Source organism: Dasypus novemcinctus, chromosome 11, assembly GCF_030445035.2.
Source record: "Dasypus novemcinctus isolate mDasNov1 chromosome 11, mDasNov1.1.hap2, whole genome shotgun sequence".
NCBI lineage: Eukaryota > Metazoa > Chordata > Mammalia > Cingulata > Dasypodidae > Dasypus > Dasypus novemcinctus.
The window spans coordinates 121,794,502-121,821,303 of NC_080683.1; the positions used below are offsets into that span (position 1 = coordinate 121,794,502).

The 26,802-nt window shown below is 44.6% G+C and overlaps 1 protein-coding gene across 7 annotated transcripts in view; it reads left to right on the forward strand.

The window, feature by feature from the left end:
* The first annotated feature begins 300 nt into the window (after positions 1-300).
* The window catches only part of ADGRG6 (adhesion G protein-coupled receptor G6), a 130,937-nt gene continuing 104,435 nt past the window's right edge, over positions 301-26,802 (forward strand). For 2 of the 7 annotated variants that reach the window (XM_071218693.1, XM_004452023.5), the window contains exons 1-2: positions 301-518; positions 9,362-9,462. In XM_071218693.1, the coding sequence (XP_071074794.1) occupies positions 517-518; positions 9,362-9,462 (103 nt within the window). In that variant the 5' untranslated portion in view covers positions 301-516. Of the gene's footprint in view, positions 519-594; positions 700-9,361; positions 9,463-26,802 lie in introns of those variants that run through there. The other 5 variants (XM_023586964.3, XM_023586963.3, XM_023586962.3 and 2 more) reach the window with 4 other exon arrangements.

Genomic DNA, 26,802 nt, shown 5'->3' on the forward strand with positions numbered 1-26,802 from the left:
GGAGCCGAGCGCCCCGGAGCCGCGCCAAGCCCGACGCCGCCGAGTCAGGGGACAGGCGGACCTTGCGCCAGGGGCGCGCGGGCCCTCTCGGCACAAGGGGCCCTCCCGGAGGGGATCGGGCCGAGCGTGCGGGCTCCGAGGCCCGCCTCCCGCCGGCGGGGGTCCTGCGGCTGCTCCCGCCCGCGCGGCCCGCGCCCCCGGGCAGAGGTGGCCTCGGCGCGCTGCGTGCCCCGCATTTCTTGGGAGGGAGGAGCCCGGCCCGCCCCCGCCCCCCGGGCCCGCCCCGCCGCCGCCGCCCGCGCTGCAACTGGGCGCCCCGCGCACCTGGCGCCGAAGAGCGCGCGCAGGGACAGCCGCGGGGACAGCCGCCGGGACAGCCGGCCGCCGCGCCCCGAGGACGTGGAGAGCCTCCAGCCCTCTCGCGCTGGGCCGGGGCGGCCTCGTGGGACCGGGGAGCCCCGGCAGGGGGTGCGCAGTGACCGACGGCCTTGGGGACCTCGGCGCAGGGATGCCAACATGTAAGTCGCACGTCTGCGCGCCCAGGGCCCCCGCGCGCCACCACCTCGCCCTTTTTCTTTCCTCCCCCACGAGATGGCTTAGCGAGGACTTCAGGCGACTGATCAAGGGAACCGGTTTGTCCCCAGCCAGCCTCTCGAGGCGCCCGGGAGTGGCAGGCGCGGCCCGACAGCGCCGTGACAAGTGCGCGCCCTTCCTTCTGCTTTCCCCCAACGCTGGGGCGGACGGAAAGGGCAGGACACGCGGGGGACGCGCGGTTTCGACCCTGGCTCCCCGGGCTCCCCGGGGCAGCGCCCGGCGGGACGCGTACGGAGGGCGCACTCGCCCTCGGCCCTCGGGGCGGCAGGTCGGGGCTGTGCGCGGGGCGCGCCGGGACCCTTGACCCTTGACCTAGGGGTTTGACTTGACCCTGTGGAGTATTTGAACAGTTCAAGTAAAAGCGCTCAGGAAAGGTCCTCGGTGAACTTTGTACATTGGAAAGACGTGAAAATTTCCTTTTAAGTGCTAGGGCTGGGGAGGGGTGTGTGGGGAGCTCGAGGGGTCCCCTGGAAGGCGGGGGGGTGGGTGTAGGGCGATGCACCTCCAGAGGCTGCACCCCAGAGGTGCGGTGCCGCGGAGCCAGGCGCAGGGCCGCGAGCTGCCGCCTTCGGGAAGGATTGGAGAGGACGACGGAGCTGAAAAGGGCCGCGCCGGCTTGAGGAAGAAGTTACGGTTCCTTGTAATATGTGCTTTAGTTAATCTTGGACGGACATTTCCATCCCCCCGCCCCTTCCACCAACCCACACTCAGTAGTTTCTAGAATTTGCTATTCGCTCTCCCTCCCTTAACTGCTAGCTGCACATTTCTTTCCACTTCAATTGACTCTTTCAGTTACTAACCGGGCTGGAGGGCCCTCACGCCCCGCCTTCCCCTCGGGTCCCCTGTCCCCTTACGCCCACCCCAGCACACAGTTGTAAGAAAACTGCAGCGCGCACCAGCTCGGGCTCGTCGCTGTGTTGTTGGCTGTGTAGTTAGACACAAGCCAGCTATTTTATGAAAGCTGCTTGTGGAGCGACTCCACACCTGTGGATTTTCACGTTTTTCTTTTTCTCTTTTCTCTTTTTCTTTTCTTTCTTTCTTGCCAGTGGAACCAACAAGGTATAACTTAAAAGAATTTACTTTGGGAAACAGCCAACAACCTCATGTAAGACTCGTTCTCAGGCACAGGCAGCGTATTTTGAAGGAATATGAGTTTGTTTTAAACCTTAGTTTTTCTTGAAAATATAGCAGGATTTTTAACAGCAGCTATTTGTGCAGCTTGGTTAGTTATTCAGACCTTCTGAGGGGAAAAAAAGCATATTACACATAAAAAATATGAATACCAGTTTGTGTAGTAAAAGACATGAAACTGATCGGCAGGTAATGTAAAAAACTCCTGATTTTGAAATTAAGTTATATGAAAATAAATGTAAAGCTGTTAGTCCATTTAAATTTCAAATAATTAAAAAATCATGCCACTGTAGAGTAAAACCGTGAATATTCAATTCAAAATATTAAGTTTAGTACCCTGATTTGCATTTCCTTATTGAATAATTTTAACTGAAAGTTTTTCCGGATTCCAAAGTTTTGCTAGATTTGTAACTATATGTTTTTTCCATTTTTGCAGCTTAAAATTCATATAGAATGCTTCAAGGTAGTCTGATTCTTTTTAGATATTTATGATAATATCAACATTTCTGTAACTTCTTTGAAAATGTTTCATTGGGGAACATTAACTATATTATCTTTTAAATTTTAACTTAATAGATTCAAGTGCGCAAACTAAATATATTTTCTACCTCTCTCGGGAAAGGGTGATTATATATTGTTGCACATGAGTTTGAAAGTACACATTTTATGTGTATTTTTGCTGCTGTAGTGACTGCATATTTTTCATGCACTCAGAAATTTAAGAGATTTAGCAAGACTTGCATTAATTGGTCTCAAGCTGCATGAAGCTACTGTTCCATTTATGTCTTATATAAATTACATGACATTGTGCCCTTCCAATGCGAGTGGTGAATGGGGCCATTGTCTCCCGGCTTATGGGAAGGATCAGAAGCCTGCAGTTTCCCTGCCTAACTGGACACGTCACTATGATTTCTGGAAAGAATGATTTGAGAGAGAATCAGTTTATATATTAAAAATATGCCGACAACCACTTCCTTGAAACTGTCCATTTTTCTAACAGCCCATAAAAACCTTACCGAGAGTTTACATCTTTGATGGGATGGGTAAGAATTTCTAGAGACCATTTAGGATTTAGACTAAATTGAGAAAGACTTTGTTCAGTGTGTGTGGTATGCATGGGCAAAACTGCGTCTTTCCGTTTTCATTTCTAATTGGGTGACATTTTTCATGGAAGATGCATGCTTAGGGTTCGGGTAATGAAATTTAAAGGCTATATCAGTCATCACTAAAAGTGCTGGTGACATCTGAGTGTGGCTACCTGAGCACCCATACTACTTTCCTTTATTAGCATTACTCAGGATGGAATTTTTGGAAATGCCTTAGAAAACAAACTTCGAGATTAATGTGTCAAGGCTTAGCATATTTAATACAGAATTGGTGGGAAAAAAATCACAAATCAGTAAGAAAAAGTTACAGTGTAATAGGAAATTATATAAATGACATGGAAATGTCATTCCAAATAAAGGGAATCCAAATGAGATGCTTTCTTCTATCAGATTGACAATGATAAAAGCAATAATATGCAATATTGATGGCAGGTTCATGAAATAAACACTATACTTCATATGAATGTGTTTGTGCAGAACTTCTTATTTTGAAATAATTTTAAATGTACAGAAAAGTCCCGAGAATTATGGTAGTACAAAGAACACCTCTTTGCCCTTTAGCCAGTGCATTGATCCCATTTTTATCATTACCCATTTTCTCTCTCTGTCTCTCTCATCTATCTTTCTATCTTCTTTCTTCTCCCTTCTCTGCTCCCTCACTCCCTCCTTCTCTTCATCTTTTTCCCTCCATCTCTCTTTTCTTTCTTTTTTTCATGTAATTTTTCTCTAACCCAACTGAGAATAACTTACTTACATCAGGTCTTCAGGTTAACTTTTTTTAATTGAAAAACTTATCGAAACATTTGTAGATGCACATGCAGCTTTAGAAATAATACAGAGGCACTCCGGGCCATTTACCCAGTTTGCCCCAATGGTAACATTTTGCAAAGCTGTAGTACAAGATTATGAGTAGGATACTGACGCACGTGACTTTTCTTAGGCAGATTTCCCCAGTTTTACAGTATCCTCGTGTGTGTATTTCTCTAGGTTTTTGTTGAATCTCACCTGTGGTACAAGCGTTTCTGCACATGCTCAGGAAGATTAAGATTTCTGCAGAGTAGAAAAATAATCTTTCAGCCTTCTGAAGGGTGCGGGTGAACCCAGCTTGGTGTGAGGATTTAGATCGAGTAATCTACGTTCTCTCTTTATCTAGTGCTAAGGTGCGGGAACACAGTGTTGAACCAGGAGAACTGCAATCATGAGCAGACTCGAATAAACCAGATTACCATTCTTTTGACTCTGGAAGAATCAAAGTATTCTCTCTGGCACTCCCCATGCTCCTTAATGAAAAGATTTGCTATAAAATAAAATCGAGATTTGGGGAGGGAAGTTAATTTTGACTGCTGCTGGTATTGATAGAATTAGTACCATAGCAATATCCCCACTGATTTCAACATTTCTTCACTCATTTCTATTTATAGCATGACATTTGGAGACACCATAGAGTGGAGAGATGGGAGATGGTAGTTTTTTAAGATTATTTTAGTGGTGCGTTTGGATAAAGTCATGCTGCATGGGTTCATACTCACATTTCATATAAGAACAGAATTCTAAAGCTTTCTGAAACAGGAATTACCATATTGTATTTTGTCGTCTACTCATATTGCAAAAGGGGAGCCAGTTTGGAGTCGAGGTGGCTGGGTTCTCAAAAGGGACAGTGGGGTTCGATGCCTGACCATGTGTTGTCTTTTGATGCCACCACTCACTATGTGATCATGGGCAAGTAGTTTAGCATCTTAACTCTTTCACCTGTGAGATCATGTTGTTTTTGTAATTTGAGAAGTTGTGAATTAACAGTCACGCGTACCATACAAGATTCCCATACATCACCCTACCACCAACCCCTTACATCGCTGTGACACGTTTGTTACAAATGATGAAAGAACATTGTAATATTACTGCTATCTTTAGTCCGTAACTTATATGCCATCACCACCACCCTGCCTCAAGATGTCTCCCTCATCTGTTTGCTCATTGGGTTTGCTTGTCTGCTTGTTGTTTTTGGCTCGTTGTTTTTACTCATTGCTCGTCTTCTTATTATCTTCTCATTGTCTGTTTCTTCTTTAGGAGGCACTGGACACTGGACTGGGACCTCCACTGTGGGAGGTGGGCACCCATCTGCTTGAGCCACATCTGCATCCTGTTTGTTTTTGTTTGTTATTTTTTTGCTCCTTGTCTTGCTTGTTGTTTTGCTCATTATCTGCTCATTGTTTTTTTTTTCTGGTTTTCTGCTTGTTGTTTTTGCTTGTTGTCTGCTAGTTGTTTTGCTCAATGTCCACTCCTTGTCTGCTTGTTGTTTGTTCGTCTTCTTTAAGAGGCACCGGGAACTGAACCTGGGGCGTCCCATCTGGCAGGCGGGTACCCAAATGCCTGAGCCACACCGCTCCCCCATAGCTTCTATTTGGTGTGTTTTTCCTCCAAACCATCCTATTAGCAGCACCATGCCTTAGTTCATGAGAGAACCTTCTCCTGTTTGTACTTAGCCACAGTCCTCCTTGGGGCTCGCTGTGTTATATGGCAAACCTGCCTCTTTCTTTTTTTCCATAATCTTTAAATTCCTTTCAGGTTCTAGAAGCCTATGGCTCTCTTTTACTTAAAAATAGTCCTGTCCCTTCAATGGACCTTTGAGGCCACGACCAGCATGTCAGTTTGGGCTGTTTTTTGTGAGTTCTATTTAGAACCGTAGTGACCCTGCTCAGGATTTTCCATTCCTGTGAGAAAGCTCCAAGTCTCAGGGATGTGTCTTTGCTAAGTGATCCCCTGAGAAGCAGCACAGTGCTTTCCTTCCTCTGTTCTATTCCTGATTTAGTTGTTTCTGTTCTTCAGTAAACAGTGAAGTGGATGAAAGTTGGCGTGCCGGATGGTTTATGTTAGGTTACAGACGCCTGCCCGGCCTGGGATCCTTCTCCTGCTCAGCAAGGGAGGCTTCAGGATTGGAATGCCGCAGGCCCCTCGCCAGGGATGCTGGAGCCCCCCACCTGCGGATGCTCGAGCCCCTCGCCAGGGATGCTGGAGCCCCCCACCTGCGGATGCTCGAGCCCCTCGCCAGGGATGCTGGAGCCCCCCACCTGCGGATGCTCGAGCCCCTCGCCAGGGATGCTGGAGCCCCCCACCTGCGGATGCTCGAGCCCCTCGCCAGGGATGCTGGAGCCCCCCTCCTGCGGATGCTCGAGCCCCTCGCCAGGGATGCTGGAGCCCCTCACCTGCGGATGCTCGAGCCCCTCGCCAGGGATGCTGGAGCCCCCCTCCTGCGGATGCTCGAGCCCCTCGCCAGGGATGCTGGAGCCCCTCACCTGCGGATGCTCGAGCCCCTCGCCAGGGATGCTGGAGCCCCTCACCTGCGGATGCTCGAGCCCCTCGCCAGGGATGCTGGAGCCCCCCTCCTGCGGATGCTCGAGCCCCCCACCTGCGGATGCTCGAGCCCCTCGCCAGGGATGCTGGAGCCCCCCTCCTGCGGATGCTCGAGCCCCCCACCTGCGGATGCTCGAGCCCCCCACCTGCGGATGCTCGAGCCCCTCGCCAGGGATGCTGGAGCCCCTCACCTGCGGATGCTCGAGCCCCTCGCCAGGGATGCTGGAGCCCCTCACCTGCGGATGCTCGAGCCCCTCGCCAGGGATGCTGGAGCCCCCCTCCTGCGGATGCTCGAGCCCCCCACCTGCGGATGCTCGAGCCCCTCGCCAGGGATGCTGGAGCCCCTCACCTGCGGATGCTCGAGCCCCTCGCCAGGGATGCTGGAGCCCCCCTCCTGCGGATGCTCGAGCCCCCCACCTGCGGATGCTCGAGCCCCTCGCCAGGGATGCTGGAGCCCCCCTCCTGCGGATGCTCGAGCCTCCCACCTGCGGATGCTCGAGCCCCTCGCCTGGGGCTGCCTCTAGCCCTCGCCTGGGGCTGCCTCTAGCCCTCACCTGGGGGTGCTCGAGCCCCTCGCCTGGGGCTGCCTCTAGCCCTCGCCTGGGGCTGCCTCTAGCCCTCACCTGGGGGTGCTTGAGCCCCTCGCCTGGGGCTGCCTCTAGCCCTCGCCTGGGGCTGCCTCTAGCCCTCGCCTGGGGGTGCCTCTAGCCCTCGCCTGGGGGTGCTCGAGCCCCTCGCCTGGGGCTGCCTCTAGCCCTCGCCTGGGGCTGCCTCTAGCCCTCGCCTGGGGGTGCCTCTAGCCCTCACCTGGGGGTGCTTGAGCCCCTCGCCTGGGGATGCCTCTAGCCCTCGCCTGGGGCTGCCTCTAGCCCTCGCCTGGGGGTGCTCACGTGCCTCGCCGTCACTCCTTTGTGCCTCTGTGCGGTACCTCCGAGACTGGATAGGGAAGAGCTACACATCGGAACCATTGGCAGCAGAGAAGTTGCTAATGAGCGTGATTCTAGAGGGCAGAACCTGCCGCCTTGTTCAGGTCCTCAGAACGGAGACCTGCCGTGTTGTGCAGAGCAAGAGGCTGGTGCTGTCTTGGGGCTGCAGCCAGCTTTGATTGAATTCCCTTGCAGTTGTCTGTGTAACTAGGACACTAGACTTCACTTTTGGTTTCCAGCTCTGAACATCACTGAATATCCAGTTATGCTCTTGTTCTGGAAGCACAGCCTTTCATCCAGGAGCGAATGGGGAACACGTTGTTCCCCCGGCGTTGCCTGAGAAGGGGCCCGTGCTGCCAAATGGGACCACCCTGCGTGGTGGGGGTTCATGGCCTTCACGGTTACCCCTGCTGAGTGCCAGGCCCGGCCACCTGAGGTCTTTGTGCTGGCTGATGTCCTAATTACAGAAGAGGACTGGGCTCGGAGAGTCGAAGATCTGACGGGATATAAATCTTTGCCATTCTGGAGTTCGTAGTCACCCTAGCTGTTGATCGTGTAGCAGAAACGTGAGGTCAGTTTCAGACGTTCTGGATGGAAGTTCTTGAAAACATACTTCCATACGTACTCTTTAGCATGGAACCATCTCCTACCTCTGCATTCGAACATCAGGGACTGTGTGCTGCTGGGAGTTGTAGTTGGTGGCGCAAAAGCGTGACGTGTGTTTTAGACGCTGCTCAAACTCATGCCTGACGTTTCCAGGAGATCCTGGAAATGGCCATGAAGTAAATTGACTGATGTTGGCACACGAGATTAACCTTGTCCACTCTCAGTCCACTCCTTTCTCTTGACTTCCCATGGACAGGTTAAGCAAGCCTGTACTTGAATGTGGGGGGCGAGCTGGCCGCACTAACCGCTGGCCGTGGGGTGCTTCCTGGGGCACTGGTCCGGACGCTTCACCTTTAATCCCCGGGCAGCCCTGAAGACTGGGTGCTGCTGCGCTCCTGCTTTGCAGATGGGCAGAGGTGAGGAGGACACCTGCCAAAGTCTCCATAAGTAGCAAACGCAGAGTTGTCTGATTCTAGATCTTGGTTTTCTTTGCTACTACGTGGCTGCTCAGAGACATGCAGGCTTGCGACAAGTGCAGGAATCACCTGCTGTCTGTTTTTGTTCAGTCGAATCTTTCTTCCCATTTTTCTGGTTTTCTGTTTAGGACTACACATATTACCCGGAAGAGTTTACCTTCAAGTTAAGAAAGTTTTACTCTGACACTTGCGTGTAGTGTTAGTTGCCCCTCTTTTTAGAAATAAAATGACTCAGTTACTTCTTCCAGCCAAATTAGCCCTCTCCCGCTGGGCGTCTTCAGATCCCTGGAGGATTCCCACTGTTCCTTAGCCGCCTTCCTGCCCCAGGACTCCAGCTCCCCAGCCCTCTGTGGTCACTTTGGCCACTGAGACCTTTGGTCCAGGCTGCCTCCTCCTGGCTCTCCTCCAGGGACCTGCTGAGCCAGGGAAAGGTGGCAGACCATGTGGGAGCCACGGGAGAAGGCTGCTCCTGTCAAAGCAGTGGTCAATATAATTTTCGGTTTAAAGAGGAGACCGCTGCACAGAAGGATTATTGGAGAGCTTTCAAAGCACTGCTCCTGCATCTAATGCCATTTGCTGTCATATTTGTGGTTTGCTGGCAGTTCTAAGACACTCCTAGCTATCGTGTGTGTAAAGAAATGAATCTTTTTTGGAAAGTTAATGCCGCGGTGCTCCATTTTTTAGGGGAAAGAAGGGAGCTTGTAAAATTTGTTGTAAAACAGCAGATGTTCTAAAATGAAAACATTTCCATAAAGCTTCAAGTCCTAGGAGATGGTCGGAGAGCTTGATGGAGACATCTTGGTACCCCGGTGAGCGTGTGTCTGGTGCTGCTGGAGCTGAAGCTGAAATTGCTTTATTTCTTGGTAAATGATTTATGTCTGGAGTTGTTTGACTGGTTTCCTATCTTCACACAGAAATCACCTATTCTAGATATTCTGATAAGGAAGGTGAGATCACTTGGCAAATAAAGTGCAGGGATTTTTTTTCCCCCCTTTGCCTAATTAACTGAAAGGAGATTAGTTCATTATCTCCTAAATTACTTCTTTATTTGGGAGCAAGACAGAAAGAGGGCCCTGTTTTCTAGTCCCTGTTAGAACCCTACCCTTTTACCCTTCTTGGCATAATGCTCTTCTGAATTCTGTAACACGGTTGTTGGTCTTCTCCTTTGCAGGATGTTGCGCGCAGGTCGAACGTGGAACTGTCATTGCAAGTGGAAGTCCCATCCCCTGCTCTTCCTATCTGCTTTGTCTATTGTATGTGCTCCTCACTCAGGTAAGTGAGACCTTTTGCTTTCAAACCCTGAATTTAGTAATGACATTGACTTCAGCATAAAGCTACTTTAACTTTATTTCTTGTCTCCTTGTGCCATTTCTTTCCTTTCAGGGTTTTTTTTCCTGTCCATCGCCTCTCTCCTCTCTGAATTCTGTGTGAATGCAGTTGCTTTGATACTGCTTTATTTTCTAACGAATATATGTATTTAGTTTCATTTACTTGCCAAGGCCATGTTGAGTGTTGAGATAGCTACATATCCAGCCTAAAAGGTGGTAGCGGTTTCTCCTACTGTTAAATAAACACACAGCACTGACTTCTCTTTGCAAGTTTCCATGTAGTTATTTATGGAAAGGAAGGTATAGACTTTGCCATTTTAGTCCATCCTGATTTTATTAGCGTGCTGCAGTGAGAAAGAGGAGTTTGAAATTAAGTTTTTAGACTAGGCAGTTTATATAATTTACTTAAAATGGTAGGAACAATTTAATTTTAAATTACAATATGTTTGTGGAATCAAAATATCTAATTTTCATAATTGCAAGTTTTTCTAAACTTTGAAGCAGAAATTAAATTTTCTATAAACGGCTAATCATGTAAATCAGAATATGAATGTAAGTGATATTTAAAAGTAAACCATCTTTTCATTGTTTGGTTTTGTCACTGAGCAAACTGCATTTAAGTCCATTCTGGTTTGCTCTTTTTTTCCTGTTGTATTGATTTAGTTCATTATATTTTCCTTTAGAGTAAAACTGAAATATCAACTAAGAAAATAATTACTCACAGAGCCTTATGTACTTATTACTTGAGATTTGATCAAGATTTTGTCACTTCTATATTTATAATATACCTGTTTGTTCTTACAAAATTATGCATTTATAGAATCATGGACATAGATTACCTACTAAAATTGCTTATCCATAGGATCAAGAAATTTACCTTGTATTTAATAAGTAAATACTTTTTTCCGAGCCAACCAAGTATTTTAGGAGTTTCAGCTATTTACTTAGAAATTTTCTGGCACTTGCTTAGTGACTTTGAAACAAAACTGATCTTTGAGTGAATTCTTTCATGCATTTGTTTAAATTTCATTATAAAGCCTTTCTTTCTGTTGCTGAGTCATTACTGGAAAGAGGACACAAACTGAAGAGATCTAAAAATTATATGTATTTTGGGGGGAGTGAATGTGGCTCAAGTGGTTGACTGCCTGCTTCCCACATGGAAGTCTCATATGAGTTCGGTTCCCAATGCCTCCTAAAAACAAAAAACAAACAAGTAAACAATGAAAAAACCTAATTTAGAGTTGCTGCTGTGGCTCAGTGGCTGAGCGTCACATTTCCACCTTTGAGGTCCCAGTACCTCAAAAAAAAAAAATATATATATATATGATTTTTATGATATACAGTGTTGAGCTGTTTCTTAACTTTTGAGAGTGATTCTTCAAGAACCAGTTACGTGGTATGAGACATATTATGAGATTAAGGTGAGTTTAGGTCTGCTCACTTTCATTTTTGCTAGGTCATGCATTTATAAACTTTCAGGATTTCTTCAAACCAAAACAGGTCAAACTGGAACTTTTAATTTTAGATGTCAACATTTTCATTGGTATACATGCACATTCCTGAATTTTAATGATCTCAACAATGAAATGAAACGCATGCTTTTAGACTAATTAAAAGGAATCCACAGGGCGGGACTGCGGCTGGGTAAGAGGCGTGCAGAATTTAAGGAGGCATCGACTCCGGGGGGCTGTATCACAGCACTTGCATCTGTGTTTGTATTATCTCACCTAAGAAATTTCTTATTTGATTTCTTGGCTTACCCAACTCTTTCTGTGTATTACGTAAGCTTTCAGGACAGATGGATTTCTGTGTTCACTCATTTCGCCAGAATGTTTCGTATCTGTACTCTGTAACCATGGCTTAGAAGTGACACGTGGATACTGGAGTCACAGAAACATTTTAAGGGGTATAATTAGCATTTTGCTATAGAACTTTTGCCTCTTCAGGTAACTTAGCGTGGAGTTCCTTCCAGTGAACTCTCCAGCCCTTTGAAGTATATTATAACTGTGGATATATCTTATCTTCAAAGTCCTACCTTTTTTATAAATTAGAGCATAGTACTCTACTTTCAGAGGCATCGGGTGCTAGCCCGATGCTCTGCTCACGAGTGCACTCTGACATTGATCTCCTCTCTGGAGGACCCCTGGGTGCTCTCACCCAGTCCAGTGCCTTGAAATGGGCCTGGCCCCTTCCTGGCACCGAGCGCTCCCCCCCAGCTGCGTTTCCTCCGTCGCACTTGCAGGTTGATGGACACCTCCGTTATCACAGGTGCCAGCAGGTCCTTGGCCCTCCCTCCCATCGAAAATGACTTTGTCCCATCTTTCCGGGCCCTCCTTCTGTCCTGCTGGCCTTTCTCGTCCTGACCTGGGTCGTCCTAGCAGCACCCCCCTCCTCTGCACATCTGGTTCTTTTTGACATTCAGATCGCCCTTTCAGTGTTATCACCTAGCAAGCCTCCCTGCCTCTTTACCTTTAGATGTTGTTCTCTGTTGATGCTCTAGCCAGGCTGAAGGGTTGGCAAAACCTCTTTTGATTGTAAAGAGTGACAGTTCAGATGATTAAAAATTATGGTTGGGTTCTACAGTTGACTCCAGATAACGTCCATAGTTTAATCCATGGAATAGAGTTGCACGGTTAAGTCCTCCAGTAGATGAACTGGCATTTGTAGTTTCACAGGGCAATTACAAAGCAAATAGTATACAAGGCCTGTGCATTCCCGAAAGTAATGTAGTAAAACAACACTTGTCACTTGACAGTGATGAATGTAACTTTTAATAAGATCTACAACAAAATAGCAACTGAATATTTGCACTGGTCCCACAAAAGTACAAAGTAAGACACAGTATGATTATTTCTACCCTGTCTCTTGACAACGTTTAGAAAGGTTGAAAACATTCACCGTATCAGAGTTGTTGGGAAAAGGAAATGTACACTCACAGCTCAATCTTTAGGGAACATGATTTGGCAACAGTTTTTAAAAAGTCAGTAAAGTGCATACTCTTCGACATTTCACTCCCACATCCTATGCTGTAGAAATAAAAGCATAATACCTACCCCTCACATTATAATAGCAAACAATTGGAAAATAATCTCAATGTTCACTAAAAAGGGGAATGGTTATAGAAATTATTATATACCCATACCATGATATACTATGAGGCATTTGAAACTAAGTGGTTAGATTACATTTATTGGCTTGGAAAGATGCCCATGGTACTAATGTAAAATTAGAAAGAGAATTGGAAGACGATGTAAGATTATGGCAGTTTTTTAATGGGTTGTAGGACAAAACTGGAGTGTATTTTGTGTGATTATGTATGCCTAAGCCTGCACAAACATAATGATAGAATATGGAGTGCAGTACACTGGGCTCTCAGAACGGCTTAGCTCCAGGGCTTGGGGTGAGGAAGGAAGAGGAAAATGGTGGACTTTATACACCTCTGCATTATTTGCCTTGGGTTAGAGCATGTATAACTTAGGTGATTTTTAAAAAAATGATGATTATTTTTTGGTTTTAAAAAAAGCAACATTAAAAAAAAAAGTGGCCAGAGAGATTGTTGGAGTGTACGGCGATTATGGTTTTCTGTTAGTCATTTCTTGGCTACTCTGGCTCTTTCTTTACTAGATAAGAGTCTCTAGAAGGTGTTTCAAATCATAACCTCAGCTTATGTCTTACGAATCTGAAGACAGATGATATCTTGAGCAGACAGAGGGCGGTGGCTTCAAGTGGAGCGAGCAGCCGGGAGCCAGTGGATTCCTGGGCAACTGGCGCGTGCACAGCTTCTGAGTCATGTGTGGGGTTGGAGGGGCCTCCCTTGGCCCCTGGAGATGGGTGAGATCAGCTCGGGTTCCTCGGGGTGTCTCTGATGCATCAGCAGCTCAAAGGGGAAATGCTTCTTCAAGTACAGTCTGGCCAGGACCTTGTGCTTCCCAGTGCCCAGCACGGTCCCGTGAGGCTGGCGATGGGCAGAGGGAGAGCGTGCTTTGTTCCTTAGTGAGCAGTTAGTCTCATGACAGCTACGTTGCAGTGTTTAACAGACGTAATATTTTGTACGTTTTTAACTGTTTAATCAAAAAGTTTCCAAATGTGTAGGAAAAATAATCCTTTTACAAATCGGCTGTTTTATTTTATTTTTTACCTATTTTGTTTACTGTTCGCTTAAAAAGTATAGAATGTATCTAAAAGGTCAAAAATAAGGTTCTGTTTGTGCAAACTATTCAGCATATAAGTGTTGTGTGTTTTTTTTCAGTCTGAGTCAAAGGGTTCTAAATTACTGGGGGAAGGGCTGTTGTCCCCCTCCAGAGCTTGGACTGAAGGAGCTAATCCACTCGAGTCAACCCTCCTGGAAGTGCTTTTGGGGCATCTTCCCAGATGATTTTCTTGCTCTACCTTTGGCTGACCTGAATTCACGGGAGGCACGTAGGATAGCTCGCCTGGGGTCGTGGAGTCAATGGAATGTCTACATTCTGCGTATGGCGGGGGGTCACCTTCCTTGGCTCCGCCACCAGCCGAATTCCTCAGCGCGCGTCGCCTGTGCGGACACCCCCTCCCCTTTAGCCATCTTGGAGGTCGGTGCCCCTCCCTGCCACGGTCAGGCGGCGCCCGTCTCCCGGTGGGGTGGCCCCACTTGAGAAAGAACTCACACACTCAAGTGTCCAGGCGGGCGGAGCAGGGACGGGACAGGTGTCGCGCGGTCTGTGGACTTTCCCGGGGTGGGCTGGTCTCGGGGAGGGGGTGGCGGCCTCCCTGGAGTGAGCTGTGGCCGTGGACGCCCCCTCGGGGTCAACCCCGGCACCGTCGCCTTTGCGTGCCGGTTTGTTGGGTTTTGTCTGTGAAGGGAAGCCCGGCGCGTGAGCCAAGCCCGGCGTGCCTCGAGAGGCGGCACCTGCACCTGGGAGCAGCGGAGGTGTGGGCAGAACCTGCTAGCCATCTGGAGGTGTAGGAAGAGTGGCCATTTGGAAGCAATAAGACTTAGTCCGAGCACCCTAGAGGGCAGAGCTCGGGCCAGCGGGCAGGTTCTCTAAGGCCTGGAAGACCTTCCTGCTGACCGCTGCCCGGGGCAAAGCCAGCTGCTCTGCGAATTTCCCTTCCCTGGACATCTATCTGGGCACAAGGGACTCTTGATAACCGCGTGCAGTCTGTTCTGGAAACCCTGCCGACCTTCTCAGCCTGCAGCTTCATCATCGTGCGTGTGTGATACCACCTCTCTTTTTAATAGCTTTGCCTCACCCCTTCCTTTTATGTGCGTTTCCTGGAGATTGGGTCTAGCCATGGACTAGGTGAGTTTCTTAAGGTAAACCGGGGCCGCGCTGGACTGGGGGACACTTACCAACGCCAAGACTTGGGCGGGCAGCATTTTCCTCCTTGTTCAAATGACTCACTCTTGAAAGAATTTTCTTTTGATTTTCAGCCAGTTGAATAGGTGGTTTTGGGGGCACCATTCTTAATTAAAATGCATTAGCATAGAATTCATTAATTAAAGAATGTGGAAAAGAACCAAGTGAGAAGAACCAAAGAGAGAAAAGAAGTCTTCCAGACTGGATGAGTGAAGCGGATTTTAGAGGGTTGGCGGCAGAGCTGGGAAGAATGAAGGGTCGCGGGGGAAGATGCTGCCCCTGCAGGAGCGAGAAGACCGACCTCGTGGAGCGGCAGCCTTTCTCCTCCAGGGAGCTGGGACTGTTGGCCCCTGGAGGAAAGCAGGGCCACTTGCCAGCACATGGGAAGCAACCACCACCGGTCCAGATTAGCCTTCACATTTTCCTAAAAATGATACAACTCTTGGAGAAGGAATAGCGTTGCCTTGTGATGGTTATGTGACTACCATATTTCCATGGCTAAATTATCTGGATTTATCAAAAATCATTAAAAATATTTGTGGCCGATTTACTTTCTTGAATGAGCTCCTGTCCCAGGAAAAGAGTTTGAATTATGATGTATTTCGTGTGAAAAGGTTTTGGTTTGTAATCATTCCTCAATCAGCTTCTTTTTAAACAAACTTAATTAAAAACGATACACTTTGTGAAAAAAATTCCTTTAAAATTTTCTGCAATAAAGCAACTGCTATGCATCAAAAAAGATTCCTCCCTCTAATACATTCTGCTCCCAGCTGGGAGCTGATGGTTTAGATCGAGAAGAAAGAAAGAGTGAGTGCTCGTGAGACCCCAGAATGCGGAGTCTGTAAACATTTTGGCGCCAATCTCCCTACCCACATAAAAATCAGAATCTTTTCTTCCTTCTAATTATAAAATGACACCAATCACTATTATTGGTCTTGGCAGAGCCGAGAGAATGAGCTAATGCTCATATTGTTTGCAAATCTCCAAACAGAAGGATCCTTTTGGAAGAGTCTTTACCTGGCTAAAACTTTAAAAGATTAGGGAAGCATTGTTAAAAGAAAATGCAAATCTGGGAAAAGGAAAATTCTCTGAATGGCATATTAATCACTGCTTTTAAACACTTCCATGGTTCCTTCTTTCCTTCTGTCCTGCCTTTATTTTCTCCTTAAAAACATCCCTTGCAGTGGTAGGTTGAATTCTATTGCTCCTGGACTCTATGAATATCAGTCATAGTTTGGTGAATTTCTGTCTCCGCTGAATGAAATTTGAAGGCTGAGGAGGAGAGTCTTTGACCACAGCTGTTTCAGTGGCTGCAGCAATGGAGCTGTGGGGTGGGGAGCTCGGCGTTTAGGTGTAATTTGCTCCAGTGTTGGTTTTCTAGAGAGAATGAGCACCAGGTTTGCACACTAGGCCTTTTGGAAACGTGGCCCATCTCTTCCTGAATTCTTGTCATCCGGCTGAGCATGCCCCTTGTCTCCTGGCTGACTCAGCGGAGGTCAATATTAGCGTTTTTCTCTGTCCTGGTCAGCTCATGTCTTTAGCATGGAAATCTGTTACTTGTAGGAAGCTCATGCCCACCTATCCTTTCTCGGGGCTGAGGAAGACGTCGTGTTTCCGCAGCCAGGCTTGTGGCTCTTGAAGGCTGCCTCTGCAACGCGGGGCCGGTGGGCTGGTGGCTGGGTGTCGGCCCAGGGCTCCCCTGGCTTCCCAGGGCTGGCTGGCTCCACGCTGACTGCCCTCCAGCACGCCCTGGAGAGGGCTGCCTCCTTATTAGCTATTCCAGAAGAACGTGTTCTGTGAGTTGTAGACCATTTCTTCTATTGAAGATGGCACCCTTTGACCAGCATGGCGCCACTCCCTTCCTCCTGAGAACCTGCAGAGGGACCTGAACGACTTTGGATGTCCTTAGCAGGGGGAGCCTGGCTGACCTCAAGTTAGGAATTCTTAGGCATAGCCTCCCACTCCTCCAGAACTGGAAAGTGTATTCAACATCTGTGATAACTTTAGGGTAATTGAAGGAGATGCGGGGAATACAGAGTATGTGCTGCTTCTCTTAGATTTGTTTGAAAGCTGAGGGCTATTTCATAAGAAAACGTGGGCATCACTATGTATATGCTTCAATATATCGTCTCTGTGTCTTATCTGTTTCTCAATCTATCATTTATCTATCTTTATCATCTATCATCATCATGATGATCTGTCTACCTGTCTAGAATCTATCAGCCATCTATCGGTTACCTATCTCTATCTATGTATAATATCTATTTATCTATGTCATTTATCATCTGTAACATTTATTGATCAGTCACCAATCATCAACCAATCATTAGGCCACTTTCAAAGTCCTGGCTATGCAGAGTTAACTCATGGTACTTAATGCCATGATTTTGTCTTGTTGGGAGATGGACATGAGACAAATGAGAAGGACGCACCGTGATATGCAATCTCACAGCTCTCCACGTGCCGTATCGAGGGATGACGGAAACGCTCAGAAGATCTTCACAGAGGAAGTGGTGCTAACACTGGGCCTTCTAGCAGGGGCGGTGAACTACGTAGTTAAAAACTGTTACAGCGTCTCCTTCACCCAGCTGAACAGATCCCCTGTGATCCCACTGGATGGCAGCTGTACAGACAGATGCAGCTGCAGAAGCCAGCAAAGTGCGGAAATGGACAGTGGGCCTGGGTGGACCGGGGCAGAGGCGTGGGCTGCTGGGAGTGATGTTGTCAAGGGCAGACACTTGTGCTGGAATAAAGTTTCCCGCAGAGGAGGATGTGGAATGAGGCTGGACAGGGCAGTGTGGCCAGACTGGGGAGGACGCCCTGCTGGGGGCTTGCGGACAAGAGTGGGTGAGGAGGTCCAGCCCGGAGGGGAGGCCACATGTTACCACCAGCTGTGATTTGAGGACAGGTGCCATCAGAACACCCCATTACCACCTTCCACACGTGCTGGTTAAGTGAGCCAGGGGTGGAACCATTTGTCGTTGTTTGCGCTCTTCTCGGTCATACCATTTTGCTTCAGAAACAGCAGTGTCATTTTCCTCATTGTGAGCAGCACTGGGATACATGGCTAAGAGCTGGAGCCACTGCAGCCTTCCTGAGGCATCTCTTTCTTGTCCAGACTCCCCTGTAGTCGTGACAGGGCTGAATTTGATCCCAGGAATGCCTTCCCTGCCTGGGCGGCCGCTGTCTTGAGCTCCCATCTTCCCCCAGTGTATTTTATGGCTCCTGAGCAGTCTGCCTGCTCCCAGGGTTTCTCTTAAACTACAGTTTGAATCTCATCTCTGCGCTCACCAAGTTCCCTTGGTGCTCATTGTACAGGAGAGCCCTCCACTTAGAAGCGTCCACAGTTCCCTGCCTTTGTAAAGCTAGACAAGTGCCTGCTGCATAGTAGGGGCTCAGTTAAATATTGAATGAGTGCAGGCATTTAAAAACTGATATATTCTTGCTAGCCAAATATAAATAGGAGTGCCATGGATATATTATACAGTCTATTTAATGGAAGAAATTTGTACTTAGCATAGGTACAATGTTGAGTTTTAAAGGCTAATGGGTCAACTCTTCTATCCTTGTGTAAGACTATCTGAGAAAGGGAATTTCATAAAACTTTGCCATAGTTATTCATACAAAAAGAAGAAAGTATGTACCAGTGAGTTTATTCAGTTGCTTCAAGGGCTGAGTATCTCATAGAACTACATTTTTTTTCTTTTTATTTTTTTAAGGTTACATTAAAAAAAAATGAGGTCCCCATATACCCCCCACCCCTCTCACCCCATTCTTCCCCCCATAACAACAACCTCCTCCATCATCATGAGACATTCATTGCACTTGGTGAATACATCTCTGAGTACCACTGCACCTCATGGTCAATGGTCCACACCATAGCCCACACTCTCCCCCAGTCCACCCAGTAGGTCATGGGAGGACATACAACGTCCAGTAACTGTCCCCGCAGCACCACCCAGGACAACTCCAAGTCCCGAAAATGCCCCCACATACATCTCTTCCTCCCACTCCCTACCCCCAGCAGCCACCATGGCCAGTTTCTCCACACCAATGCCACATTTTCTTCTATTACTAATCACAATAGTTCATGAATAGAATATCAGTAAGTCCACTCTAATCCATACTCTATTCCTCCATCCTGTGGACCTTAGAATGGTTGTGTCCACCCCACATCTATATCAAGAGGGGGCTTAGATTCCGCATGGATGATGGATGCAATTCTCCTACTTTCAGTTGTAGGCACTCTTGGCTCCCTGGTGTGGTGGTTGACCTTCTTCACCTCTCTGTTAGCTGAGTGGGGTAAGTCCATTAAACCAGAGGGTAGGAGTTGCAAGTCTGTTGAGGCTCAGGGCCTAATTTTCACGTGGTCAGTCCAGAGATTCAGGTCCCCTGAGTATATACTAACCCCCCGCGTGAACCACATTTTTAAAAATGCCAAACTAATATCACTATTAAAATGTACACTCTTATCTTTTATGTATATATATTTGCTGAAAATAGTAAAAAGCACATACTTACTTAAAATTCCTTTAGCTGCCCCCCCCCCCACATCTTCCCTCTTTTGGCCATCTTTTCCATCATCCATCCACATCGTCACTTGTATTTTCAACATTTTCTCTTGGCTGCTTCTTCCCCAGCCTAGCTCACAAACATTCCAGTCTTTTCTTTTCGAAACAAAGAAAATTTCCCATTTCCCCTTGGCCATTTTGTTCTTCAGGGCAATTATTACGTTCACTGGTTGTTCCTTGCATTTCTGAATGTCTTGAAAAGGTAACCAGCATCTGAATTTTCTACTTCCTTACTCTTAAAAACATACATCAGTCAGTTCTGGAGATGCATTGAAAAGTATCAGTTTAAGGTATGTGTGTTTGCGTGTGTGTGTGCATCTGCCAACGATTATTTCAAAATTTTCTAAAGCTCTAAAGATCCCCTGAATAGTTTGAATGTCTTTGTTTTAAAAAAAAATTTTTTTTCATTAAGTAAATGAAACATATTAGAATGCAATAATGCTTGTTCTTGATTGGGTAAGAAAACTCTTCATTGGAAGTGTGGCTTTGGATGAAGTTTTGTCACAAATTGAGAAGTCCAATGATTTAAAATTTAGTATATTTATATCCAAATTTTGAGAAAACTTTATGCTTAAATTTTCATGTTCTTCAAGCCGTTCCTTTGGCTAACTCTGACTTCCTAGCAGCTTGTATTACTTCTTCCTTTTTTTTTTTTTTTTCATTTGCATCAGGTTTATAACCTGCTTTGCCTATTGGTTCTGTTTCGCATTCCTCTTGATTTGCTTTTGAAAACTTTTCCATATTCCCCTCAAATCGTAAGTTTTTCAGAAAACAGTTATTACAAATTTATTTCAAAGTGTCTGCTTTACAGTGGAACTGAGAGCAAGGCCTTCCTTGTTCCTCTCCTAGGTGGGGTGGACTTGGCTTTGAACGGCCTTCCCATTGTCGTATTTATATTTGAAAGTATCTCACATAGGAGATTTTTGGCTAATTTAAGTTCACAAATTCCCACTAGTGGAAAGCAGAGATTAATATATAAAATTTAGTGTTACAAATAACAGCTTATCATTGTTTTGGTTAACCAAAAAAAAACATGTTTAGTCCATTTTGATTTTGTCAAAATAAGTTAGACTTGCCTTTTTGTTTTTGGGGCAGAATATATGCGCTAAACCCGTTTTATTATTAATGTTGAAGCAAAATATTAGATTTGAGACCTAATAATAAAAATTAAAAGGTGTAATTTTCTTTTCCATATGATTAAAGGAGAGCATTTCATATTTTCAAAAGTAAGACCGTAGAAACAAGTATATTACATTTCAGCGAGCCTAATCAGGAATAAAATCAGAAAATGTATGGGGGGGGTTGGTTATTTCAGGTTAAAAATAAAAAATCTTATCTCACTTGAGAAAAAAATATGCCTTTTTGAAAAACATATTTTCAAAATTTAAACCCACTATGGGTTAGATTTAAACTCAAATTGCACGTCAGGGCATACAAAAATTTTCGATGCTGCTTCTAAAGAGATTCTGCGAAACTTGATCATTGACTCTGAAATAAAATTGGGGCGGGTGTTCCCTCCCAGTCCACAACCTCCTGGGTGCGGTCCTGGGCTTCGTTTCCCTGGGCTCCCGGGAGGAGGAGGCGGTCACCGTGTCAACCCGGCGCCTTACTGGTTAGCTTTTCTTTCTGGCAAAAATCGCAGAGAATGGTTAGGAATGGTAACCAGGTGGTGGGTTCTGTTTTCCTGGCTTCGAAGCCAGGGATGCGGTACTGCTCTTTCTGAAATATCACCAGGTTGAAAACGGATTATGTGAATTTGATTTATCGTGTATTTTTTTCTTTATGTAAATATATAGTAAGCAGTAGGACATTTTCAAAAGGCTAATGAATTTCATAGGGTTTCTCATGATTTTTCAAGCCTTTTGAGGGGTAGGAGCCCACGGAGAACAATTCATGCAAATACGTTTTTCATTACAGAAACAGTGTAATAATTAAATATTAAAAAATAATCTAAATATGCAACAGTAGGAAATTGATAAATTATGGTAGAATTACATGATGAAATGATAGAATATCCTTAAATTAATTTTTTCCAATCTTTAGTGAGCTGGGATAAACATTAAAATGTAATTGAAAAAAGCAGGATGTAAAATTATGAGGAATGTGGTTGATCTATATAAACAATGCTCTAAGCTAAAAAGAAAACACAAAGGAATTACAGCAAGGTGTTTCAAAATTAAATAAATATTGTGATCTCTGGGTTTTTAAGATTCAGGTATTTTCCTTTGTGGCATGTCTACGTTTTCAGCAATAAGCATACATTGGTTTCATAATAGTATAAAATCAGTGTATACTCATTGCTTTTACAATTTTATGAGTACGTATGCTTATAATAATCCTTGATTTTATGTTAATGTATATATACAGTGGATTGATTATATATGTATATACAATTCTATAATCCAATGATTTTTTGCACAAGAAAACTGGTCTGATTGTGCTACCTACATTCTGAAAATAGCGCCTCCTTGCCGCTAAGTTGGCTAGAATTCAGAAGACTGAATTAAGTGTTGGTGAAGGTGTGGAACTCCTGGAACTCTCATGTGGCTGGTGCAAGTGTAACATGGTTCAACCACTTTGGAAATAGTTCAGTAGTTTTTAATAAAGTTATACATACATCTACTCTGTGATTTAATAGTGATATTTTTGGGTATTTATCCAAGATGAAAACATTTGCCCATAAAAAGAATTTCAATAAGAATTTCATAACAGTTTTATTCAAATAGCCCAATATTGAAAAAAAATCCACATGTCCATCAAAATGTAAATGGGTAAACAGATTTTCATATCTTCATAAATCAAATACTACTCAGCAGAAAATGGAAGGAACCGCTGGTGGGCACTAGGGCATGAATGGAAAGCTCTGAAAGATGTTGAATAAAGAAGGGTGCTTTAGTTTCCTTGGCTGCTCAAGCAAGTACATAAAATGGGTTAAACAATAGGAATTTATTTGCTCACAGTTTTGAGGTTAGGAAAAAGTCCAAACCAAGGCATCATCACGGCCTGCTTTCTCCCTAAAGACACGGGATCCTTGGTCCTCAGCTTGTCACATGGCAAGGCACATGGCGGCATCTCCTGGTCTCTCCCTTCTCCTCTGGGTTCTGCTGAAGTTCAGCTTCTGGCTTCTCCCTCTGTGGCTTTTTCTCCTCGAGTTTGAATTTCATTCCACTTTTAGAGGACTCCAATAACAGGGTTAAGACCCTTCCTGCATGAGGTGGGCCATACTTTGACACAATTTCATCAAAAAGTCGTCTTCTAATGGCTTCACACCACGGGGCTGGATTAGATTTAAGAACATCTTTCTTCTGGGCTATGTGCAGCTCCAAACCACCAGAACGGGACACGGTGTACAAACTTCAGGATTCTATAAGAAGTTGTAGAATAGGCAGCATGGAGCCCTCATGATAGAAATCAGAACATTGGTTGCCCAAGAAGTGATGGCAGGAAAGACAACAAAATGCTCTGGGCTGACAAAATGTTCCCACGCTTGCCAGGGACGCACTTACACAGAGTCAAAGCTCACTGAATTGTATACTTAAAATATGTGAATCGTACTGTATGTCAATTATGTTGAAAGAAAACAGCTAGTTTAAAAAAATTAGTGGTAATAGTTTTAGTGAGCAGGATCCCAGAGCTGAAGAACTAGCAGGATTATATACCAAGAATTAAGTAATAGGTTTCCAAAACACAACATCTTTGTATATTACACTTGCTTTTTCTGGCCAGCAGAAAAGGAAAATTAGTATGTTGATTACGTTTATTCAGGTAAATTTCATCCATCTTGAGTGCCAGCTCCATCTTGTCCTTCTGGAGCCTCCACATATGTTCTAAAGTTCAGGTTGGAACTTGGCCTGCCAGCTCCTTTCCTTGAGAGCCTCTTTCATCCGCTATAACAACCAAAACTTCTGCAGTGGTCAGCAGGGCATATTCCCGTTAGTTGTGTTTTTCACACATATATTGGATTTTGCTTTTACCTGGGACCTTACAGAAGACCTATTGATATGACTGGCTTGTCACCATTGATGAACGTTAAAGATAAAAAGGCAGGCACAGGAAAACCTGCTCCTTGTTGCTGTATGCATGTTGTTTTGTCTTAACAGAGTTGCTTACCGTTTACTATAAAGTGATGTGTACTCATTTCCCAAACCCTGTTGATATTGTCGAAAAACTCCACAAATTGGTTTGTAGATCTGATTGCTTAGTAAACAGCAGGCATGAGCCAGCAAGTGAATTCCAATCAAACACTTGGTGGTTCTGAGCTAGAACAGACTCAGCACCTGGCAGGTGGACTCCGAGGGCTCGGTTGTGCTGGCCGGGTGACTGCCTTGAGGCTGACGGGGTAAGTGGTGGGTTGAAAGCCTCAGTCAGCACTGTTTCATTCTCTCGACGCACCTGCTGTGACTGAACCTTGCATAAAGGTTGCTTTCTGCCTGCAGAGAGTGTAATGAGAACGTGGCTATTGACTGATACCAAAGAGTGGGGCCTGCAGTCATCAACTGTTAATAGTAATTACAATTCCCGATGATGCCCGGATTATATAAAAAAAATCTCATGAAGGTGAATTGTATCCTTATTAGAGGATAATTTGAGGAAGTGCTAGTGTAATTCAGTAAGTCCGAAGGGGGAAAAAAGTGGCATAATGTCAAAATTCAGTAATATTACAAGAAAACAAGGCTCTGCTTTTACTTCTTAGCTTCTGATCTCATTCCTGAGTTTCCTACAGGTTTAAAATTAAGCTGATTGAGCAGGTGTTTTGCTTTGCAGGCTCTGTGCTAAAAGTTACATCGTTGGCTATAGCCATTGAACAGGAAAACATTTTTTATTTTCTTAAAAATCTGTGTGTGGTGTTAAGGCATCAGCCCTAGCTTGGAACCGAGCCTGGAAGGTCCTAGAGTAGGAGAAATTTTGGGGCTCGTCCTTTACATTCATAAAATGTTTCCATTACTTAGGCAGTTTGAGAGGATAGTGGGGGAGGGGCTAGTGGCATTAACACATTCTGCCTTTTTGAGCCCTGATTGGCTAAGGAATGTCAGAATAGATTATGGATTTTGGAAGGAATATGGGAACCCACGCTGATCAACGGCATTGTCATAGAGTGCATCACTTGGGAGATTTACTCTGGGTAATTCAGATTTCTCTAGTTTGTCTTGCCCACTGGTCCCTGCAGTAGAGTAGAACACAACTCAATTACAATGAACTACCAAGAAATTGCATACCTAGTTTCCTGGCATGTCAGGCACCCCATGCAAATTCTTGGTCCTTAGTGAATATGTTTTTTTTTTTTACAATCAAAGATGGGACTATTAAAAATTTAGTAATGCATGCTGCTACCTCTGCATTAAAGGCTGGATGAAAATGGACGTTTAACTTTTCTTTCTGTTGGCGTTAATCACCTGCTTTGGCTGATTAGAGTAAAGCTGGGGTATTCGCTCCAGAACCTCAGCAGCTTTTTGCTTGAAGGTGTTACAATAAGTCATTTGATGTTTTTCAATTGAGATAGGGACTACCAAACTAATCCTAAGATAGCAAGGCCCAAGAACGGTTTGAACTCAAGTCCACTTAAATCAATGGAAGATGCACAGAAGATACACCAAATAAAGCCAAGGAATGTAGGTGCTTTGCAGAATCATGACTGCTACTATTTCTTCTTTTACTGCATTTCCTATAATCATGAGAAAAATAAAATTAAAACAGTAATGGTTGACAAATTTGTAGTTGGTTATATTAATGCGAGTTTTTCTAAAGAGTATTCTTTAATAATTTTAATTTTTAATTTTTTGGTAACACCCGTACAGTATACTTATGTAGATCAATAAAATATTTTAAAAAGTAGGGAGAACAACATTTTACAGAATTGGCATTATTCAGCATAGAACTTCAAGGAGCTGTAAGAAATGAAAATCATAAAATATATTATTTTTGCCAAAACCAAACCATGATTAAAAAAAAATCTTAAGTTTAAAGCCTTAAAATATTTGTGTTGACAATATTACATTTGTCTTGCTTTAGGAATTTTAATATCCAGAATTATATATATTAATGCTTTTATTTTATCGAGAATAATTCTTGTTGACATTGATAAATTTGTATACAATAGAAACTTGCCTTATGACATAATCAGGATTGGTAGTTAATCTGTTAATTGAAAAGTGCCTTTAAGGTGGGGAATAATTAAAATTGATATCTAAAATCTTTTACCATTTTGTTGTCCTACCATCCAGCTCTTTGTTTTCATTTGTCCAATTTTTCCTTTGTTTCACCCTTCCTCTTTTCCTGTCTTCCTTTGGGTTTGTCAAGCATATTTTAGTATTCCATATGTCTCTTTTATTGAGATTACCTTTATCTTTCATCTCTGGCTGTTTTACAGTGACTTCTCTAGGTTATTGAAATGTACATGCATAGCCCATCCCAGGCTGTTTTGAATTGTTCTCATACCACTTTCTGTCCGCAGTGTGGTTACCGTTTTACATTTTACTTCTACAGACGTTATAAACCCAGCAAAACATCATCATCATCATCATCATTATTGCTTTCAACAGTCAATTATATTTTAAATAAATTTAAAAATTTAAATAGGAAAAATATTTTTATAGAACCCATGTATTTTCTATTTCCAGTGGCATTTATTTCTTCATGTATACCTGAGTTTCCATCTGGTATCATTTCTTTGAAATTTCTTGTAGTGCAGGTCTGTCTGCTAGAATGAATTCTCTCAGGGTCATTTATCTGGCAATGTCTTTGTTTTACCTTCATGTTTGCTGGATATAAAATTCCTGTTGTCAGCCCCCTTCTCCCCTTGCCCCAGCACTTTACATGTGTCTCTCTGTCTGCTCTGGCTGGTGTGATATCTGATGAGAAGACAGAGAACATTCTTAGCATTGTTCTCCCAGAAGTAATGTTTTCACCCCAGCAGTTGCTTTTAAGATTTAATATTTGGCTTTTAGCAGTTTGACGACGGTGGTTCTGGATGTGCAGTCTTTGTTTTTAACCTTCTGGGGAGGAATTGAACTTCTTGGGTCTGTGGACTGGCATTTTGTAAAAGTTGGAAAATTTTCAGCCTTTTTTTTTTTCAAATGGTTTTTGCCCCTGTCTTCCTACTAAGTCCTTCTGGGAATACAATTCTAAAAATGTGTGCAAACGAGAGTAAAGGTAGCATTTGCTTCATAGCTCTCCCTCCTTCTCAAAGATAAGAGTTCTGTTCTGGCGGTTTTCCAATGTCTGAAAACAATATTTTGTCCACTTTCATTGTTGCTTATGAGGAAGGGCCACTCCAATACCTGTTTCTTCATCGGGCTGCAGCCAGGCACCCCTACTGGTTTATTTGAACCTAAAATGTGAATTTATATTTATTTGCCATCGTTTGATATAGGGTCGAGT